Source organism: Megascapheus bottae, chromosome 1 (genome assembly GCF_031878675.1).
Source record: "Megascapheus bottae isolate mThoBot1 chromosome 1, mThoBot2.hap1, whole genome shotgun sequence".
NCBI lineage: Eukaryota > Metazoa > Chordata > Mammalia > Rodentia > Geomyidae > Megascapheus > Megascapheus bottae.
The window spans coordinates 15,000,235-15,019,894 of NC_143509.1; the positions used below are offsets into that span (position 1 = coordinate 15,000,235).

Here is a 19,660-nt window from a genome sequence, read left to right on the forward strand (position 1 = left end):
AGCCTCCACAGGGTGGCTGTGCAGAGCCAGATGCCGCTCCATGCTTAGACTGCTGACCTTTCTTTCCTGGGCGGCTTGCCCTGACTCCTGGGAAGGGCCTTTCACCTTTCCTTCATGGAGCTCTGGTGTAGAACAGCAATAGAGGATGGGCTGGGAGCAGTGTCCTCTCAGTGGTCACTGCAAAGCTATGAGGGGAGCGGAGGCCGTCAGTTGGCAGTCCTGGTTCTCACCAAGGTGGCTGCTTGTATAATCAAGTCCCGTTCCAACCAGACACCCAGAGAGCTGTACAAGCTTTCCTTTACAAACTGTCCCCACCTTCAAGACACACACATGCACACACACCTGTCCTCTGGGAATCGTTTCCTGGCCCTGTCTCCAAGAAGGTGGACATGGGTAAAGCCATGCATCGGGGGTGTTGTCCCCATATGTAGAGGGACTGAACACAGTGGGAGCTGGCGACATGTGATAGGTAGTGGTGGACATGGTTAAAGCCATGCATCGGGGGTGTCGTCCCCATGTGTAGAGGGACTGAACACAGTGGGAGCTGGCGACATGTGATAGGTAGTGGTGGCCATGCTGTCGGTAGACATAGACCCTGTGGAAAGACCAGGAGGATACTCAGGTTAGCACAGATTTGTTCTACTTCTCGTTATGAGTTGCTGACCTTGTAGCTTGATTTCTAGCTGAAAGGAAATCCAGTCAGACTTTGCTTTCTGGTCTGACTATGCTATGAATTACTCAGCTGCTTAGCCTCTGGGAAATGGAAAGCTGGTATGATCTGCCCTGAGAGCTCCACTGTCCTGGATGTATACATGGGGTAGCCAGTTATTCTTGTTCGTAATTAGCAAAAATGTGTCTCTGCATCTTCAAGGCAAAGTGGTTTCCTTAGTTTTCCTGAAAAGGTTTTGTTTGGGCCCCAATGCCCAAACCCTACACTTCTAGTATTTTTCTTTCTCAGTGGGTCAAAGTGATCTTTTGATGCAGACAATGAAATACATATTCACAGTATCAAGCCAATTTAAAATAATTTCTTAATGCTGTTTTGATGGTGACAGTTTTGGTAACTTGGTGCTGACATAAGGATATTTCAGTCAGAATGATACAGCTGTTAACCTTGAGCTTGCACAGCAGTGGCTGGTAAACACAGAGTGGCTGTGTGCAAAGAAACTGGTGTGTATGTGTGGTCCTCTGTTCATATTTACTCTGCACAGAAGAGCACCTACCTAACCTTTGCCACACGGAGCCTTTCCAGCCTCACTATTGGCCGGGCATATTTCGAAGGTGCTCTTGAACTAGGGAGCAGCTCCAGGCATTTGTTTATGCCTGGCCTGCGCATGTGGTGGAGGCCACCAGGAGCCCTGGATAAGCGAGCTGGATACTGGCACACAGTGTGAGCAGCCTGGAGAGGTGATAACCTTGGATGCTTTGCATACCAGAGGCCAGGGCAGAGGTGATGGAAGCTTCCAGGGAGGATGTAATGCCGACTCTGCTACCGTGTGGAGATAAGAGATCCTGATTGCTAGCCCTCCAGGATTGAGCCAGCCACCTACTGCCTGGCTGTAATTCTAGGGCCCCAGAAGGGGCTCAGCTGCTGGGGCTCCGAGCATCACAGCAGATTCCTAACTATGGGAACAAGTCCTAACCCCCTCCTCCTGCAACCAGTCCTTCCCCACAGATCTGCAGGTGGGCTGTCCTCACAGGCCTGCCCAGGTGGGCCTGCGGGACCAGGCCCCCTGTCACTGGTGCTGTTCACAGAGCAGGCCATGGCTAGTGTCTGCAGGGTCTACTGGGGGAAAAAGTTTTACTTCTTAATAGTAAAAGAAACTGGAAAGTCTTCATTAGCTTGTTTGGGCTGTGTTTGAGTTACTCTACCAAATGTCTAAGGCCATGCATGTGGCTGGACTCACTCAGTGAGGAAGCGCTTTCTTTGTGCTGGCCCCACCACTGGAGCAGTCAGGTGGCATCTGTGGTGGTATCCACTCGTGTCACATCCTCCAGCTGTGACCCAGAGCCAGATCACCAGGTGACACTTGGAGTCCTCCTCTTCGTGTTAGCTCATCATGCAAATACTTCCAAATCCAGCACCTCCCATCCAGAGGCTTTGGGCCGGGTCCACTCAGCCGGACATGGGATTCTAGTCTACTTCTAACTTGCTGCTTGTCTGTTTCAGAAAATCCTTCCTACAAAGGCTTAAAGTCAAAAAGGTCCCGAAGCTCAGTTTCTTTGTGTTCATTAATTTTTATTTTATCTTGAAAATATCTTTCCCCATTTTCTGTTGTCATTTGGAAGGAAAAATATTGCCTAGAAATTCATAACTTTTTGGTTGTTTAAGAAGCACCATTTCCAGTGTAGAATTTTGTGATGGGGGCTGCTTGATGAAGAGGAGCCCTGGAGCACGTACTCAAATACAGGGCCAAAATTTGGGGAAGAGCCACAGCATCCTGCTTCCCTATCTGCACGTGGACTCCAGTGGACAGAGCCTGGACTTTGTGGAATCTTCCCTACCTGCCTGTGGACTCCAGTGGACAGGGCCTGGACTCTTTGGAATCTGCCCCACCTGCCTGTGGACTCCAGTGGACAGAGCCTGGCTGGACTCTGTGGAATCTTTTCCATCTGCCTGTGGACTCCAGTGGACAGAGCCTGGACTCTGTGGAATCTTCTCCATCTGTCTGTAGACTCCAGTGGACAGAGCTTGGGCTCCGTGGCACCTTGCCAGTCTTTTATAAGCATACCAGGCCATCATTGTAAGGTGAAAGCCCCAAGTGGAACTGGCATTCTCTGCTGTGGTTTGAATGCCCTGTGGCCTGCAGCTGTGCCAGCTTCCTGGGTCCTGGCCAGGTTTCCTTCCATTTTGATTTGTTTCTACAGGAAGGCTCTTTCCCAGTTAGAAAACTGAAATCCCCAGACTCGGTCTTCCCATGCAGAGTCACCGCCTGCCTTGGAAGATTAGCTGGGTAGAGGATCCTGGAGACAGAGTCACGCTCTATTATTTCTGAGACGTTGAGCCATTTGGATGGTGGACTGGCAGGCTGAGACATGGAGGTGTGGCTCTCAGTCCCTCTTCCTCGACGTCTCCTGGCCCACACTCTTTCAATTTCTCTGATGTCACGTGTCGTGTCTTGCTGTTTCACGGAGAACTGACTTAGCTGTTCCACTCCTGAGGAACATAGTACTGAGGCCCTGGTCTGAAGCAGGAGGCTCCAGTATGGAGGCCCCGGTCTGGAGGAGGAGGAAGAGGAGGAGGAGGAGGCAGCAGTGGCGACGACGGCAGTGGTGACAGCTTGCAGTACCGAGGCCCTTGGCTCTGGTCAGTCCATAGACTTGGGCCAGCTGTTTTAGACCTCTTGCCCAATGGCTGATATTCTTGCGTGTATCACAGTGGCCACGCAGTCATCTTCATCAGGAAGGATGCACACCGAGCTCCCTGGACCACACAGCAGGACACTGAGTTAAGAAAAAAAAAGTGGCTGAGCATTCCCAGGGCTCTGTGTTTAAGCCCCAGTATCACGTGCACATGCACACACACACACACACACACACACACACACACACACACACACACACACACACACACACACGCTCACAAGGGCAGCCAGTCTCAATTGGGTGAGTGCTTTGCCCTTTAACTTGGAGAACACTTCAGGGCGGTCCAGTGTCCTTTCTTGGCACTGTTTGCCTAGAGAGTTGTGGTTCCCGGTAAGCCATGGGGCTTTAGAGGGAAAGAAGGTTTTGGAAGCACTGACTGGGAGGTACCCCCTGGACCCTCATGAACCCCTGAACCCCATCAGGAGGAGCAGGGAGCCCCAGCGGAGGGTCCCGGGGGATGGGGAGCAGTCTGGAAACGCCAGCATGAGGGATCTCACAGCCCACACTGTGGGTGTCATGGCACTGTGAGCGGGGTAGAAGACTCAGTGAAGTCCCACGTCTGGGGTGGGGGTAGGGCCAGTGCTGGGATGCCCTGACCTTGAGGACATTTTACTGGCCCTGAGACAGCATAGCTACTAATTTAAACACCCATCTTGCACTGGCTGCCAGCTATGTGAGTGTTTTAATCAAAGCCAACAGAAAGGGGACTGTTGAATAGCATAAAACACACACCAGAGGTGCTGCCCGCAGACCTGGTGAAAGCCACTGTGTTCGGGTGTGCTCAAGTCCCGATGATATTTCTTCTTTCAAGCTTACCTCTTTTACAAAAGGAGGAATTACTAGAGTTATGTACATCTTTCATATGGGCTTTTAAAAGAGAATTCAGACCTGTGCAGTCTAGCTGTGAGATCCATTCATACTAAGGAGCTCTGACCACAGACACAGCCTAACACACCTCTCGCCCACCTCTACACAGCAGAGCTGAGCTTGGGCATCTCTCCTAGGAGGAGGGAAGAGGGAGGTTGGGATCTAAATTTTCATAAAGTTGAACGTTTCCATGAATATCCCCAGATGACTTCATAAACACACACGGGAGCCCCTCTGCCACACGAGTTCTCAGGTATGTGAGTCAGTCCGTGAGCCCTCCTTCCCTCTTACCCACACATAGCCTGTGTCCTGGTTCCAGTCATGGAATTTTTAACACATCACAGGACCAGCTCATTCATCCCAATTTTTGCCATGATTTTCTAGGTATTTCCTTGTGTTTATTTTCCTCCTCCCACCACCTCCCAAAATATATTTTGGTTTTGGATTGTGTTAAAATTACAGGTTAATTTAAGAAAAATAGGGAACCTTGATAATGCCAGGCTTTCCTAACTACTAATTTACATCTATTTCTGGTGCATTTTAAGGCTGTTTCAAAACAGAAAAAGCTTGTTAAGTTTGGTCCTAATTATCTTACAGGTTTTGAGTATTATCAACAAGAATTTCCTAACTATGTAGAATATATATATGTGTATGTATGTATGTTTGTGTGTAAAAGAGGTTTATTTTTACCCAAGCACATGACTGAATTCACTGTCAGTCTATGGTAGGTTTCAGTCATGGCTGTCGTTTGTAGATTGCGATTTGGTGAAGAACCTTCCACTGCGTAGGGCTTACCCAAACTGACAGCAGCCCCCACATCAGGCCCTTGGTGACTTTTAAATTTTCTTTTTATAAATTACCAACCAACCAAACAGCAGACTATCAAACAACAACCTGCTTATTGTCTAGATTTACCATAGTAATGTTAGGTGTCGCATTTATAAATAACAACAAAATACATACGATGATATAGGTTACTGTAGATCACCTCCTTGTGACAAAGGGACTATGTGAGCCTATTTCTGTGATTACTGCTGCTGGTGTGGGCACGTGTGTATGTGTGTGAGCACGCATGTGTTCCAGCAGTGTGGGTTGGTAGTTTAAAGCTGTATTTGTTCTGTGCAGCCTTTCCATGTTTTCCTGACTTATAAATACAGATAAACATGTGCCTAGAAAGAGCAACTCAAGTGAGAGAGAGCAAGTTAAACGTACTCTGTAGCAGTCTATTTATAAAGTGAGGACCAAAGGTGCTTGCCACCCTACTGTGGTGCTTGAGGTTGGATTGGGAAGGAGGGGGGTGGATGGGCAGAGTCCAGCCACAGCACGTGATACACATAGGTGGATTGTCAAAAATGAAACCCACTTGTACGACTAGTTGGTGCTGGTAACAACATGGACAAAGAAGAGCAAGAACGAGGGGGTTGCTCCATGCTAGAGCATTTCCCTGGTTGTGCGAGGCCTGGGGTTGATCAGTAACGGCACAGAAGAAGAAAGCAGACAGCTGTTCAAAATGAGGCTCTTTAGGACCAAACACCAAGCTGCCTGACCAAGAGTCCTTCTGAGGGAAATGCCTGAGGCCAGCTTGAAAGAGACAGAGATTGAGAGAGAGGGAGGAAGAAATCCCCAACAGTGCGAGGCCGTCTGCAGCCACCCACGCAGAGCCCTGTGGGGACCTGGAACCCGTGACACAATGACAGGAAGTCTCCATGTAAACCCTCCACTGAAGGAAAGGTGGTTTTGCCATTTGCTGCCTGCTGAGCGGTTTAACTTCCTCACTGCATGATCCAAGTTGTGTTGGAGACGCCGTGGCTGTATGTTTGTGGAGACAAACACGAGGAAGTGGTGATTAGCATCAGTTTCCCCCAGGAAAGGGGCTTCTTTCCAAACACCATGGTCTGCTGGATGTGGGTGGGAGAGCAGAGGAGACATCCAGGGCTGTAAACAGAGGCATCCGGTCATCAGCCCCTCCTCTGCGCTTCCTCCCCTGTCCCCGTCCTGTGATTCATGGAGGTGACAGAGAGACATGGTGGGGGGAGATGGCAGACCACCTGGTGGAGCCTGGTAGGTCTGCACTGGCTTTAGAGAGAGGTGTATTTGCTGGGGATAACTGTGGCAGGCCCACAGATGGGTGGCCACCGAAGACTGAGCAGGATCACTGGAGATCACTGGACATTACTCCAGCAATCTGGAGATCACAAAGTCATACCCTGGGAGGCCAGGGCAACAGGAAGATCCAGAAAGTGGAAATTCCAGAAAGTAGCACTGGAGAAAGGCAGTGAGCTGGCACCACACGGCTCTTGGGGGGGGGGGGAAGCCATGTTGAGGCAGTGGTGGCAGGCTGAAGTTGGCCTGAGGCTGAGGCTTCAGGGAGAGGTTGGGCACTGTCCGGATGGAGGCCAGTGGCCACCGGACTCCCTGTCCCCTGGGCAGGAGACTCGCCTGCAGGAGGGCAGAGGGAAGGTGCCAAGTGGGGCTGACATTCAGGGGTCTGTGGACTTGGTCAGGTGCGGGGGTGGGGGAGACAGGTTCAGAGCCATCAAGGCTGAGGACAGGAGCTGTGCCCAGAGTGACGTGGGGAGAGAATTGTGGGGAACGCAGGAAACAGGCCTGGAGTGGTTGGGGAGCTTCTGTAGTGGGTACATAGACGGGGCGGGTGGGTGGGGGAAGAGGCATGGCTGGACCTTGTGCTTAGAGAGAGGAACCCCAAGCACAGATAGTCTCCTTATCCTTCCACGGGGGGCACTGTACATGGATGGCACCTGTGGCAGTGACTGTGGCTGAGGCTGAGAACTGGCAAGTGCCTGCTTGTGACATGGACCCAGGACCAAGTGGAGCTGGTGCTGAGACGCAGTCCATAGCAGTGATTGACAGGTTTCGAGGGAGGGCGTTGGGATTGTTGTGCACACTATGTAGGCCACCCCTTTCTGGCCCCCTCTCAAGTGTGGCTTGAGAGCCGCGCTGGCAGTCTACTGAATAACTGACGTGTCCTTTCCTTTTAGTGAGGAGAGTTACAATGTCACCGACTACTCCTTGCGAGAGCAGCTGTGGGTGGAATCCTGCGACGGTGAGGAGCTGGGCTCTCCTGGGAAGAGCAGCCCCACGGCGCTGTCCTCCAGACAGAGCTCGGCCAGTCACCTCTTCACGCTGACCATCCTCAGTAACCATGCCAACGAGAAAGTGGAGATGCTGCTGGGGGTAGAGACACAGTAAGTGATCTCCAGCATTTAGGCCGCCTGCCCGCCTGCCTGCTGCTGGGCACCAGACCCTCAGGGTCCTCTGTAAGATGCCCTGCAGCCCACCCGGGCACCCGGCATCTTCAGAGACGTGCATCGTTGTTGTTTTACTCCTTGTGAGCCCTGATGTGAGATGATGTGTTTTATTTTCCTGGAGTGGTTTCAAACTCATCTTAAGTTGGGTTCGGTGGCTCACATCTACAGGCTGCAGGCCTCCCTTATTAGGAAAGTGTATGAGGCCCTTTCTTAGTAATGGCTGGCCTTGGTGGTACAGTCTGGTCACCCTAGCTTCACAGGAGGCTGAAATTGGGAGACTGCAGGTCCAGGCCCGCCCTGTGCAGAATGGCCTGTGCAGAATGGCCGACAAGAGAAAGAAACTGGGGCTACAGCTGCAAACAGAAGCCTAAAATAGGCAGATCAGTGCACACCTGGGCAAAGACCCTGTCCCCAAATTACCCAGCCAAAGCAAAGGGCTCTGGAGACATGGCTCAGTCACGTGGCTGGCAAGATCCAAGTCTGACTTCAAACCTCTGTAACACTAGAAAATATCTTCTCTCTCTCTCTCTTTTTTTTAATTGCCAAGTCTGTGCTGCTCAGCCCTTGGTAAAATGACTCAATGTCGGTGTGAGTCTGCTCTCCAATGGAGTGAGGTCTCCTAGACAGTGGAAGTGTAGTGATTTTTCCAGTCACCAGTGCATCCTCAGGCCGGAAGCCCTGCTATTGATTCAGGAGAGGTCCTCAGCTCAGGAAGGGTGTGGGGAGTCACCTTTCCAGTCCAGGCTGTGCCCAGGTGTCTGCAGTGGTCAGGACAAAGGAGGGGAAACGGCTGTGCTGTAGGTCCACCTGGAGGCCTGATCCTTTCTAGAGACAGGTGCTGAGAGATGGCCAGATCCCATGGATAGGTGCTCTGGTGGAGGGGGGGCAGCATGGCCTCCGGTGTCCACTGATCTGGGGGGGGGGTAGCGTGGCTGGTGTTCACTGCTAGGGGGGCAACGTGGCCTCCAGCATCCACAGCTCTGGGCTGGGGGGCAGTGTGGGCCCCAGCATCCACTGCTCTGGGGAGGCAGTGTTTTCCCCAGCATCCATTGCTCTGGGGGGGCAGTGTTTTCCCAGGTGTCCAATATTCTGGGGGGGCAGTGTTTTCCCCTGTGTCCATTGCTCTGGGGAGGCAGTGTTTTCCCCGGCGTCTACTGTTCTGGGGAGACAGTGTTTTCCCCGGTGTCCACTGCTCTGGGGAACAGTGCTTTCCCTGGCGTCCACTGCTCTGGGGGGCAGTATGGTCCCCAGCGTCCACTGCTCTGGGGGGCGGAGAGGCTAAGGCCAGAACAGGTGCAGGCAGTGCCCTTCTACCAGGCTGTGAAGTCACGCAGGGTGTAGACCCAGGCCAGGCCCAAGGGCAGGAGGTTCTTTCCCTCTTACAACAATTCCATTTTATCCCCTCTGAGTAGAGTGAGACGGGAACTTCTTTTCCCTGTTTTCCTGTGATGGGAATTTCTTTTCCGGGAGGTGTGACTACTGTGCGGGAAGTCACATAGGACGTGAGTTGGGAGACAGCCCTGATCTTCCTTATTTGAAGAAAACTGCATTTTACTGTTTAATAAGAAGTAAGAATGAGGACGATGTTACAGACTCACAGAAGACCCCTGCCCACAGCATGGCTGTGCTCCTCGGCGTCTCTCCTGTTTCCAGAAACAGCAACCATTCCATTTCTCTTCAGAGGTGCAGGTGCTGGGCCAGTTACCCCTGCCATTGCCCAGGACACTGTCCCCTGGCTGAGGGTGCTTGACCCCTGAGACTGGGAGCTGGTGGCATTCTGCAGGCTGTGTGTCTGAGCAGCACTTCCTCTCTAAGTGGTGCACTTCCTGCCCCTACCCCGGAGCCTTCACCTCTCGAACCACCCGGGAGCTTTGTGACAGTCTCTGGCCACCTGCATTGTTTCATTACAATGCCAAGCTTGCCTTCTCATGGTTTTTCTTTCTTTATACATGGTAGGGTCACAATGTTTTGGGGATTCACCCTGAATTTGTGTCACTACCTTTTCCTGGACAGCAGTGTAGACGAAAGACCCTTGCAGGAAGCTGCTTTCCCTTCAGCTTCTGCCGGCTGCCTGCTTCTGGGCCTACTCTGCCAGTCCACTCACTTTCCAGTTGGCTGCAGAGGAGGCACTGAACACTGCTGAGTGTCAATTGCAGCCATGTGAATGGCTCCATGCTGGCCTGTTGCACATCTCACCTCTCTGTGCTGCTGGGGAGAAAACAAGAATCCAGAAAACAAGAAGCAAACCCTTTCTGAGTGGATGGAGGAGGAGGCTATGCCCTGTCTTGTCTTCTCCCTCTGGACTTTTCAAGAAGAATCTGGGAGCCCAGGCATCCTTCGTGTTGTGCTAGCCACAACTGCAGCTGGCCCAGCCAGCCAGCCCTGCGTCCAGAACAGTTCAGATGTCACTGGAGCTCACATGCAGCTGGTGACAGGCAGCTGTAGTATACTAGCTGCAGTGTAGAATGGTCCAGACCACAGCCAGGAAGCCTTCCTCTGGCCTGTCCCAGAAGAGCTGGTGGCCTAATGAATGAGACCCGTTATGGCCTCAGGCCTCCTGATAAAGGGGCTTTGTTCAGATGGAATCTTTGGGCTCCTCCTATTTCTGTTAATGATTCAATTAAGGATAGGAAGTTGGGGAGGGAAGAAAGTTGTAAATAGTATCCCAGACTCCATCATACTCCCACCACTTAGGAAAACCACAGTGTAGTGAAGACAGTTTGTATGAAGAGGCATTCATGTGAGGTTATGGCAGTTCTCCGTTGCATCTTGTCAAGAATAATCTATCACATTTTTGTGGAGCCTCTGAAAATACATGCTCTTTCCAGCAAAGCCAAACTGCATCCAACGCTCTTAAAGACATCTCTCTTTGTCAGCAGGCTTGGCATGGCAGGCAGGACATGGGAGACTTTTCCAGAACACGGCAGCATAAGATGCCTCTGGGTGGAATGCCAAAACCTGAAAGCCGCATATGATCTACAGAGTCCTCATTGGAGATCTAGTTTCCACTGAGGGTTCACATGCCACCCTTCCAGGCAACCAGATGAAGACCCCAGGCTTGGAAAGAAAGCCTGCCCTTTGGAGGTCTGGCAGTTCAGGAGCATGTGGAGCGCTGTGTGTGGTCAGGTTCACTCTGGAGCTGAGGTGTTAGGGTGACAGGTCAGGAAACATGACCTTCCAGAGGGCATTTGAGCCAAGAGGTGCACCAGGGGCTGCCTGTCCTCTACTCTCCCTCCTCCACAGCGGCCTTTGTGGACTCCCCTGGGGCTTAGGACAAGTGGACTTGCCAGCCTGGTGACACATCCTCCCTGTCCCATCTTCCCTTGACTTGCTCTTGGCAGCGCATGTGTGCCTTGCAGGGGTGCAGCTAGACACAGCTGTGGCTCTCTGGAACTTGTTCTTGTGGCTTCTGTGCCCTGGTGAGTGCTTGCACTGACCCAGGCCAGCGGGACAGGGGTGGCATGGCTGTCACAGGATCTAAACTAGTTGCCGGAATACTGTGTTGCATGGGCCTGGCAGGGCTGTACAGGTCCCCCACTCCCCAAGTAGAGAAGTTTCTAAAGGAAGCACAAAAGAGCTGTGCCCGTGAAGATGGAAGGAAGGGTAAAGAGGGTCTCCTCCCTGGCAGGACTCTAAGGCCTGTGCATTGGGTTTGTGGCGTGCGTTCTGCTGCTGTGTTGATGGCTGGGAGGCCGGGGTGCGTTGAGCCCCGCACAGCAGCCCATTTCTCAGTTGTTTTGGCTGTTGACTTAGTGACCTGCATGGCTCATGCTGGCCTGGACCCCGCAGTCAGCCGGGCTCAGCCCCAGGAGTCCACCGCGATGCCCAGGCAGGCAGCAAGCTGAGGGAAAGGGCCCAGACTGGGACACAGGGCACCAGACATCATCTTGCTTCATACTGTCCTTGTGCCAAAAGCGGCAGGGTGCACAGCAGACCCAGAGCGCAAGCGTCCGGCCTTGTCCTGTGTCTGCCCACTCCCGAAGGCAGGAGGGAGCCATGAGCAGGGCCCTTGGGGGCTGGGCTGGGACTGAGGAGAGGGGTGGGCACAGCAGGAGGGCCCTCGGGAGCTGGGAGGGAACGGCCCCTGGCCGCAAGCAGGAAGCAGGAGCTCCAAGGCCCTGAAGGGAGTCTCGTCCTTCCTCACTTGGGCAACGCGGAGTACACGCTGCCCGATCCCTTTCCAGAACCTTCTAGCAAGGGGCGGGGATTCGGTGGCATCTGTGAGGGTGCAAGTTTCCTTTTGGAAATGTGAACATGCTAATCGCCTGCCATGACATGACCACAGCGAGCGCGGGCCACACTTCTCCACCACGCCAGGGTGGGGAAATTCCGCTCCACCATGTGCGCAGAGCCTCTGGTCTCTGGCTCGGCTGCAAGCGCAAGGGCTCCGCCTGTGGTTGGGGATGGCCCCACTCCTCTGTGGGGTCCCCATGTGCCCGCGGTGGGGAAGGTTGCGCATTGTCTGTGAGAGCGCACGCCTCCGGAGTCCCCGCGCCCTGAATTTCATCTGCCCCGTTTAGGAGTGAACGAGCTCGCTGGGTGACGGCGCTGGGCAGTGGCGGTGGGAGGCAGCACCTGGACCGCACCGGTGAGTTCCTGGGCTCCCTGTGGCCCCCCGCTCTGCGGAGGGCTCAGCCTGCTGGCTGCGGGCAGTCCCAGTCTGCTGCTGTGAACAGGCGGATTACTGGACCAAGTCTAGTCCAGCAGTCTGAATCCAAGCTGAAAGTTTTCACCATAAAAGAGCCGAGGACGGGCCGGGAGTGTGGCTTAGTGGTAGAGTGCTTGCCTAGCATGCACTAAAGACCCGGGTTCCATTCCCCAGTACCACATACATAGAAAAAAGGCTGGAAGCGGTGCTGAGACTCAAGTGGTAGAGCTCTGGCCTTGAGAAAGTCCAAGGACAGTGCTCAGGCCCTGAGCTCAAGCCCAGGACTGGGGAGGGGAGGGGAAGAGTTGAGGACAGGTTCTTTCACCAAGCCGTGAAGGCGCGAAAGTGCTTTGATCCTCCACGGCCTCGTTTGAATTCTCATCAGTCAGCTGCCAGAGCCCTGGGTAGTGACTGAACTAAAGTCACATCTTGTATTAAAGCATAAATTGAATTCTCTCCAGGTGGCTCCAAGTCGCCAAGGCCTGGGGTAAACTGAGTGCTCCTTGAGTTCAGGGTTCAGGTAGCTTTGTTGCACGCCAGGAACACCCCCCCCCCCTCCCGCCCCAGAGCTCAGGCTAAGCCCTGGCAGCTTGTCACAGAGACTCAGTCAGGTCCTAGAGGGAGCCTGTGATTGAGGAGACTCCCTGGGGAGCACATCCCTACACCCCCGTCCCCAACTCCCCACAGCCATCCCCCAGCCCTGTGCATGCAGACTGGCCCCGGGGCACGCCCGCCTGCGAAGCCCCATGCATGTCCTCTTTCCTCCCAGCGCTCACGCAGGTGGAAGTCACCCGCTCTTTCACTGCCAAGCAGCCTGATGAGCTCTCCCTGCAGGTGGCCGATGTGGTCCTCATCTACCAACGCATCGGCGACGGTGAGTGAGGCGCCGGCTTCCCGCGACCCTCGCCCCATGTACCCCCCCCCCCCCCCGCCCCCGGCCCGGCGCACCAGATGGGGCTCAGTGCCTTCTCCAAGTGCGTTCTGCTCCCTTCCATCCTTGGAGCCCACGGGAAGGGCGCTCAGCGCGCCAGAGGTGCAGCTGGAACCGTCCATGCCCCTTGGTTTGCTACGCTGGCCTGCTTTCCAGTCCAGGCCTCCTCGCAGGGCTGTCAGAGGACGCCAGTGCATCCTCGCTCCTGCCGTCCCTGTCTCTGGCTTGGCGCTGCCCCACGCAGCCGCCGCCTCCTCTCTGCCCTGGCTCGGCTCCTGACCTGCCGGGGAGGGGACTCGGAACGGAGCCCCGCTGCCTCGGGCCCACCGAGAACCGCTTTCCCTGCAGGCTGGTATGAGGGGGAGCGGCTTCGGGACGGCGAGAGGGGCTGGTTCCCCGTGGAGTGTGCTAAGGAGATCACCAGCCAGGCGACCATCGACAAGAACGTGGAGCGCATGGGGCGTCTGCTGGGCCTGGAGACCAACGTGTAGCCGCCCGGCTCAGGCTTGGGCCGGCGCCACTGCTGTGTGATGGCGGTCCCCTGAAGGATGAAAGCACTGCCTGTAAGCTTGCCAGCCACGGGGGCAGGGGCGCCACAGCTGGGAGCTCAGAATGGCCCTGGCCACCTGGGCCCGCCCTGCAGATGGCGTCCGGGCTGGGGGGGGGCAGTCCCTAGACCCCGGCCCTTCCATCGGCCCTCGGACCCTTGTCCGTAGCTACCTCCCCGGGTCCCTCTGTCCGCCCTCGGACCCTTCCCCTAGCTCTCCCGGCCCCCAGCCCCTCCGTCCGCCCTCGGACCCCTTCTCGTAGCTACCTCCCCTGGCCCCACTCCCCGTCCTGAGGGGTTCTAGCACAGCAGCCGAGCTGCCGGGCTTCTTTAAAACCTCTTCCCAGAGAGGGAAATGGAGACTTGGTTTCTCTACCATCTTCCTCCTGAGCAGGGAAGAGGGGGCTGCGCGTTGAGGGTCCTCCGCAGCCCGCCTGGCGCCCGGCCCTCGCCGGAGAGGCCCCCCGTGCGCCAAGACGCAGAGCCAGAGCATGCCAGCAGAGCATGCCGGGAGCTTGCGGGAGGCGTCCCCGACAGAGCAGGGCATGCCGGGACAGCTCATGGAAAGATTCCCCCGGAGAGCATGCCGGGAGCTCACACGCACAGCCCCTGGACAGGAGGGGACAGAAGACTTGAAGGGCAGCCTGCACGCCCGCTTCCCGGGACTCCGCGGCCTGGGCGGCCAAGCAGTGGCTCCGTCCACTGGAGGTGGCAGGGCAAGGAAACAACCCGCATGGCAGCGGCGGCCTCTCTTCCTTGGCACTGCACTGTGCACAGGCAGGACGTGGTCCAAGGCAGCCAGTTGTAGCGCCGCGGTTCTGGCCCAGCGCCGGTGGGGTTAGCGGGCGGGCAGGGCCAGGGCAGGCTGGGCAGGGCCAGGGCAGGCTGGGCAGGGCCAGGCCCGCACCACCCGCCCCCATGGGCGTGGCCTGCGCGTCCCCTCAGATGGCCCCCATGAGTCGCCCCAGGGATCAGGAGAGGCCCGCGCACTGGGCCAGCCTTGCTCGAAAGGGATCACCATGTACTGTGTTGGCTACTACTCAGTGGAAGCTATGAACCCAGTGAACTAATTTATAAATAAAAGTGACAAAGTTTATGTAAATCAAAGCCTTACTTGCAGATTGATACCTTTCTTAGGTAATTGTGTAGCAGGTATTTAACACATTCACAGTGGTTCCTCCCAGCTGTAAATTGTGCTTGAGAACTGTGTTTTTTATACTAGTTGTTGAAATACCTTCTCAGAATTGTAAAGTTTCATTCATGAAAAACAAAAATGTCATTTTTGTTACGATAAATTGAGACTACTTCCAACAAAGTTTGGGAATTTATAAAGATTTTACACGTGTCTTTTCATGCTGGTGTCATTGTTTTCTACTTAAGAAGTAATTTCGTTACAGTTTTCTGCAGCTGTATTTTAAAGATGTCTGCAGCTTACAGTCCCTGGAGCTTCAAGTGTGAGCCCCAGAAACCCAACGCTTTGCCTTCTGGGAGTCTTAACTCATTCAAGTTCTGGTATAGAGGAACAAAACCTTTCTAGAGCCCTGCAAGGTGGCGCCTGCCTGTAATCCTAGCTACTCAGGAGGCTGAGGTCTGAGGATCACAGGTCAAAGCCAGCCTGGGCACAAAAGAACCAGACTCTTATCTCCAGTTAACCTCTAGTAAACAGGAAGTGGTGCTGTAGCTCAAGGGTAGGGTGGTAGCCTTGAGCTGAAGAGCTCAGGGACAACGCCTAGGCCCGGAGAGTTCAAGCCCCACAACTCCCCCTTCCCCCCTAAAAAAAACCCACCAAAAAACAACCCTCTCTAGAGAAGACTAGCATTGCAGTGTGTCAGGGGAAGGACAACACAGAGAATCCAGAGACCGGAGTCATTCAAAACAGTGACACCAGCAGGTAACACCACATTTTAAAGAACAACACACATCTAGCAACTACAAAGACTAACAGGAGCAACCGTAGAAACACTGGTAGAAGGAAGGCATGCAACTGAGAGTTCCTGGGATAATAATTCCAGCTATTGAAGAGGCAGAGATTGGAGAATCAGTGCTCCGAGCCAGCCCCAACAAAAAAGAAAAAGGCCAGAATGGGAGACGAGTGATAAGCATGCCAGTGGTGAACAAAAAAGCTGGGCACAGTCTAAGTCTCAAATCCAGTCCTGGTTCAGCCCCATATCACCACTCCCCCGCAAGAACATGCTCTTTCCAAGCATATAAGGTGTTTGTGTTTGACTATCTCCTGAATGCACCATGAGCAAGTTTTAACATTTTTTTTTTTGTTGCTGTTATTGATTGTGGGGCTTGAACTCTGGGGCTGGGCGCTGTCCCTGAGCTCTTCAGCTGAAGGTAAAGCTCAACTACCACTTGAGCCACAGCACCACTTGCGTTTTTCTGGTTAATTGGAGATAAAAGTCTCACGGGCTTTAGTGCCTGAGCTGGCTTTGGACCATGATCCTCAGATCTCAGCCTTCTGAGTAGCTAGGATAACAGGTGTGAGCCACCGTGCCCAGCAATGATTCTTAACTGAAGTTCACAGTAAGTTCTTTGAAGGTAGCACAATTGGGTTGCCATGAGTGACAGTAAATTTACTAGGCTGAGTGTGGTGGAGAATGTGGCACTCCCAGATACTGGGAAAGTTACCATGAGACCTCTCTGAAAAACAACCATAAAAGGGAACCCCGAGATGGGGTGAACCACAGTCCACTCCACCCAACACGGGGCCAGCCTTCAAGAGATCATATTCTGATCCTAAATGAACAAATGCAAAGGAACAGGCATGCACAAAAATGGTCTCTGGACCCAATGGAACCAAAGTAGAGGCAACAGAGTGAACTTCCCAGGGAGTTCCATCTCTCTAGGCACCCTCAACTGGAGACCCCGAACAACACAGGGGTGGGTGTGAGCAGTTCAGGACCCACTGGACTTGGTGGATGGGAGAAGTGAGGACCTGCCCAGCCCCTCACCCCAGGGTGGACAGTGTCACAGATTTGCAATGAACTTGAAGGAACAGCCCAAGTAACACCTCTGAAAAGATAACAGGAGTACTTCTCCTTCTCTAACACCCATACCGAAGTACATGAAAAGATGGCCCACCCTAAGTTACTACCAGCTGACAGAATGAAACCCACAATATAAAGCACTGGCAAGGCACCAACCACTCAGGCACCACATCTAGCCACTTCGGAGGAGTCTGGAAATAGATCATATGACCTCAGAGACTGCCCAAGAGAAGTGAAAACATAAGGCCACACACAGACTTAACAGAGGCTGGGCGTAGTGGCTCATGCATGTCACCCTAGCTACTCAGGAGACTGAGAGCTGAGGATCACAGTTGAGCCAGCACAAAGACCATGAGACTCTTGTCTCCAATTAACAACTAAGAAAGTGGAAGTGGTGCTGTTGCTCCAGGGGTAGGGCGGTAGCTTTGAGCTGAGGAGCTCAGGACAGCGCCCAGTACCAGAATTCAAGCTGCGCAGCCAACAGCAACAACAAAACAACAACAAAAGATTTCAACAAACACATTCACATCCATTTTATTCGTCCTCAGAAAAAAAGCCCTTGAGTAAGTCAACTGAGAGAAACTGCACCACACAATGCTGAACAACACAGAACACAGGTCATGTCTAGAGTGTGACGTGAAAGTAATGGGACACAGTGACAGCCAACAATTTCATTTATTGTATATTTTGGAAAGGCAAAACTACTGGCCAAGAAATGCACAGCACAGCAGCGGGAGGGGGTGTAGAGGAGCAGGGGGTCTCGGGAGAGGTTCTATGTACAAAATCTACCCATTGTGACAAACGTCACTGGACCACACACATAAAATCTTATCTTTTCACACATTAATGAAAGGTTTCCGAAAAACGGGGCAATATATCCATCGTAACATCTTTGTAGGCTGAACTGCCAAATATTTTTCTATATGCTGTAAGTCCAGAATAAAAAAGTTGTGACATCATAAATCCACAAATATACAACATAACTATGCAAAAATAAATACAAACTCAGAGCTAAGCATACAAGGAAATTCATCATTTATTCTGATTTGGGAAACAAAACAAATTCCCTCTAAGATTTCCGCAAGTAGTAACTTTTCACATACTTTAAGAAATGTAGCAAAACTAGAATGCCATGATGAAGCCAGATACATTGAGCTTCAGCTTTCTACCAGATTGCTTCCTCCACATTGATGGGGTCTTGAGCATGTGCTATCCTTCCAGAGGCACCAGCAACCACCGGGCTCCAGATCTCACCTACCCACGGCTGGGGAGAGGCTGGGTGCTTTCCGGTCTTTAGATTCTTTTTTTCCAAAACCATTTGGCAGGTGCCCAGGAATTTAAACTGAATAATGAGCCCAAGAATACAGAAGGAAGCCATGGGTGCTTCTAACACACAGGACACGCAGATCCCCAGGACCAGGCCAGTGACAGGATAGCGGTCTTAACGGTGAGACTTCCCCAGAAACTGAAGCCACTGCAACACACCCACACCAGTGTACCCTTCCTGTTGCAGCGTGCTGACCCACCCTGTGGGTTCTCCAGTGCTAATTGGGGTCCCTTGCATTTATTGGAAGGCACAATAAATTTGCATTTTTAGAGTACAGATGGGTGTTTCTTTTTGTAGTGTTCCAGTCCTACCACTCTGACCCCTCAGAAGTAAGGGGCCAACGTTTTTATCACAAAGGAATCATCAGAAAGGCCTCAGAGCCTTACCCCATGGTGGAGGGTTACATTTCAATAATACGCTTTTTGCCCAAGTAAAAGTGGCCTGTTTTAGATAGTGTAGACAAGAGGTCAACTTGGACGGCATGTCTGGACGTGGGTGCTCCTGCACACATCCCCAGCCTGCACTTAGCCTGTGCTAAGGAGCACTGGCGCACCTCTGGCCCTGGTGACGGGTGTCCCAGGGGTACCCTGCCTTTGCAGTTTTTAGGAGAACCTCTCCCCACCCCTGCCACCACGGGTACACGCCCCTGCCTGTGAACATGGATTTGCCCTTAGAATGCAGGGTCCAGCAGCAGGGTTATGATGCTAGAGCAAGAAGGAAACAGTAACAAAGAGGTGCTGCCAAGCAACCAACTGCACCTCACATGGGCACGACTGGCGAGGTGAGCAGAGGAGTTGGCAGCGCAGGGCGCTGAAGTCATGTGTCCCAGAAGACATGTGTCAAAATCCCGTCGGGGACCACTGGAAGGAGTTGGTGGGAACAGGACACGGCCAGAGAAGCTCGCCTGCGCACTCTGCATTTACTAACGCTTCATCCCCAGACGCCTGACCTTTGGGAAAGTGGACAGACAAGCAACACTCCCAAGACAACAGGGCAGAGTCAGACTGAGACGGAACCTCGGGTCATCAGGCATTAACTCATCCTGGCTGCTCAGGCTGCTGCAGAACAACGGAAGCCTCATGTTTAGAGAAGAGGCAACACATGGAACCAGTGCGAGGTGGACATGTGGTCACTAACTCAGCTGAGATTCACGTTTTATTAAATAGTGGGCTTTAATTACAAGAAATTCACTTCTAGAAGAAGTTTATTTTTAAAAATGTGGTTGTGTTCACATTCTTGATGCTGCTTGGTGCTAACTGTGTAGCTTTCCCTAGCTCTAAACTTAATCATTACAGGTAGGAAGCTAACTTCTTCTAAGAGAACAGAGGCCCCCAGGCACAGCACTCACAGAGACGGCCCCGGCAAGGAGTGAGACGCTGCGCCCCGTCTTCACGGCCTACCGGAGGGTCTGACCTGCCCTTGCCAGGCGCAGGTCCTGGGGCTTTGGGCCGAGGGGAAGTGTGAGGAGGCGGAGGCCGAGCGGGCAGGCACCATCAGCTGCTCCATCCATCCTGGGGGTGGGGAGGCAAGCTCCGGGGAACCGCCTTCTCCTGGGTTTTGATCAGATCCAAAATGGCTGACAGCACTGCACAGTCTCTGGATGCTGTGTCCTTCCAGTCCACAGGGTGAGGGTTCTCGATCTTCTCCTGCAGCAGCACGTCCAGCTCCTTCCTTAGCTCCTAGGGTTGGGAAATGACATGCTCAGTACAGGC

General features: G+C 53.2%; 2 protein-coding genes across 5 annotated transcripts in view; one reads left to right on the top strand and one right to left on the bottom strand.

The window, feature by feature from the left end:
* The window catches only part of Arhgef26 (Rho guanine nucleotide exchange factor 26), a 64,613-nt gene extending 50,110 nt beyond the window's left edge, over positions 1–14,503 (top strand). Inside the window, exons 12-16 of one of the 2 annotated variants that reach the window (XR_016536452.1) lie at positions 7,233–7,439; positions 12,023–12,090; positions 12,920–13,024; positions 13,430–13,644; positions 14,023–14,503. Coding sequence is in view for 1 of the 2 variants with exons in the window: in XM_090337881.1 (XP_090194007.1) it covers positions 7,233–7,439; positions 12,023–12,090; positions 12,920–13,024; positions 13,430–13,572 (523 nt within the window). In the remaining variant the exon portion in view is untranslated. Of the gene's footprint in view, positions 1–7,232; positions 7,440–12,022; positions 12,091–12,919; positions 13,025–13,429 lie in introns of both variants that reach the window. The other variant, XM_090337881.1, reaches the window with a different exon arrangement.
* Positions 14,504–19,134: 4,631 nt separating this feature from the next.
* Positions 19,135–19,660, bottom strand: part of Dhx36 (DEAH-box helicase 36) — a 32,494-nt gene continuing 31,968 nt past the window's right edge. For all 3 annotated transcript variants that reach the window (XM_090337895.1, XM_090337905.1, XM_090337914.1), the window contains exon 25: positions 19,135–19,627. In XM_090337895.1, coding sequence (XP_090194021.1) covers positions 19,442–19,627 — 186 coding nt within the window. In that variant the 3' untranslated portion in view covers positions 19,135–19,441. The remainder of the gene's footprint in view (positions 19,628–19,660) is intronic.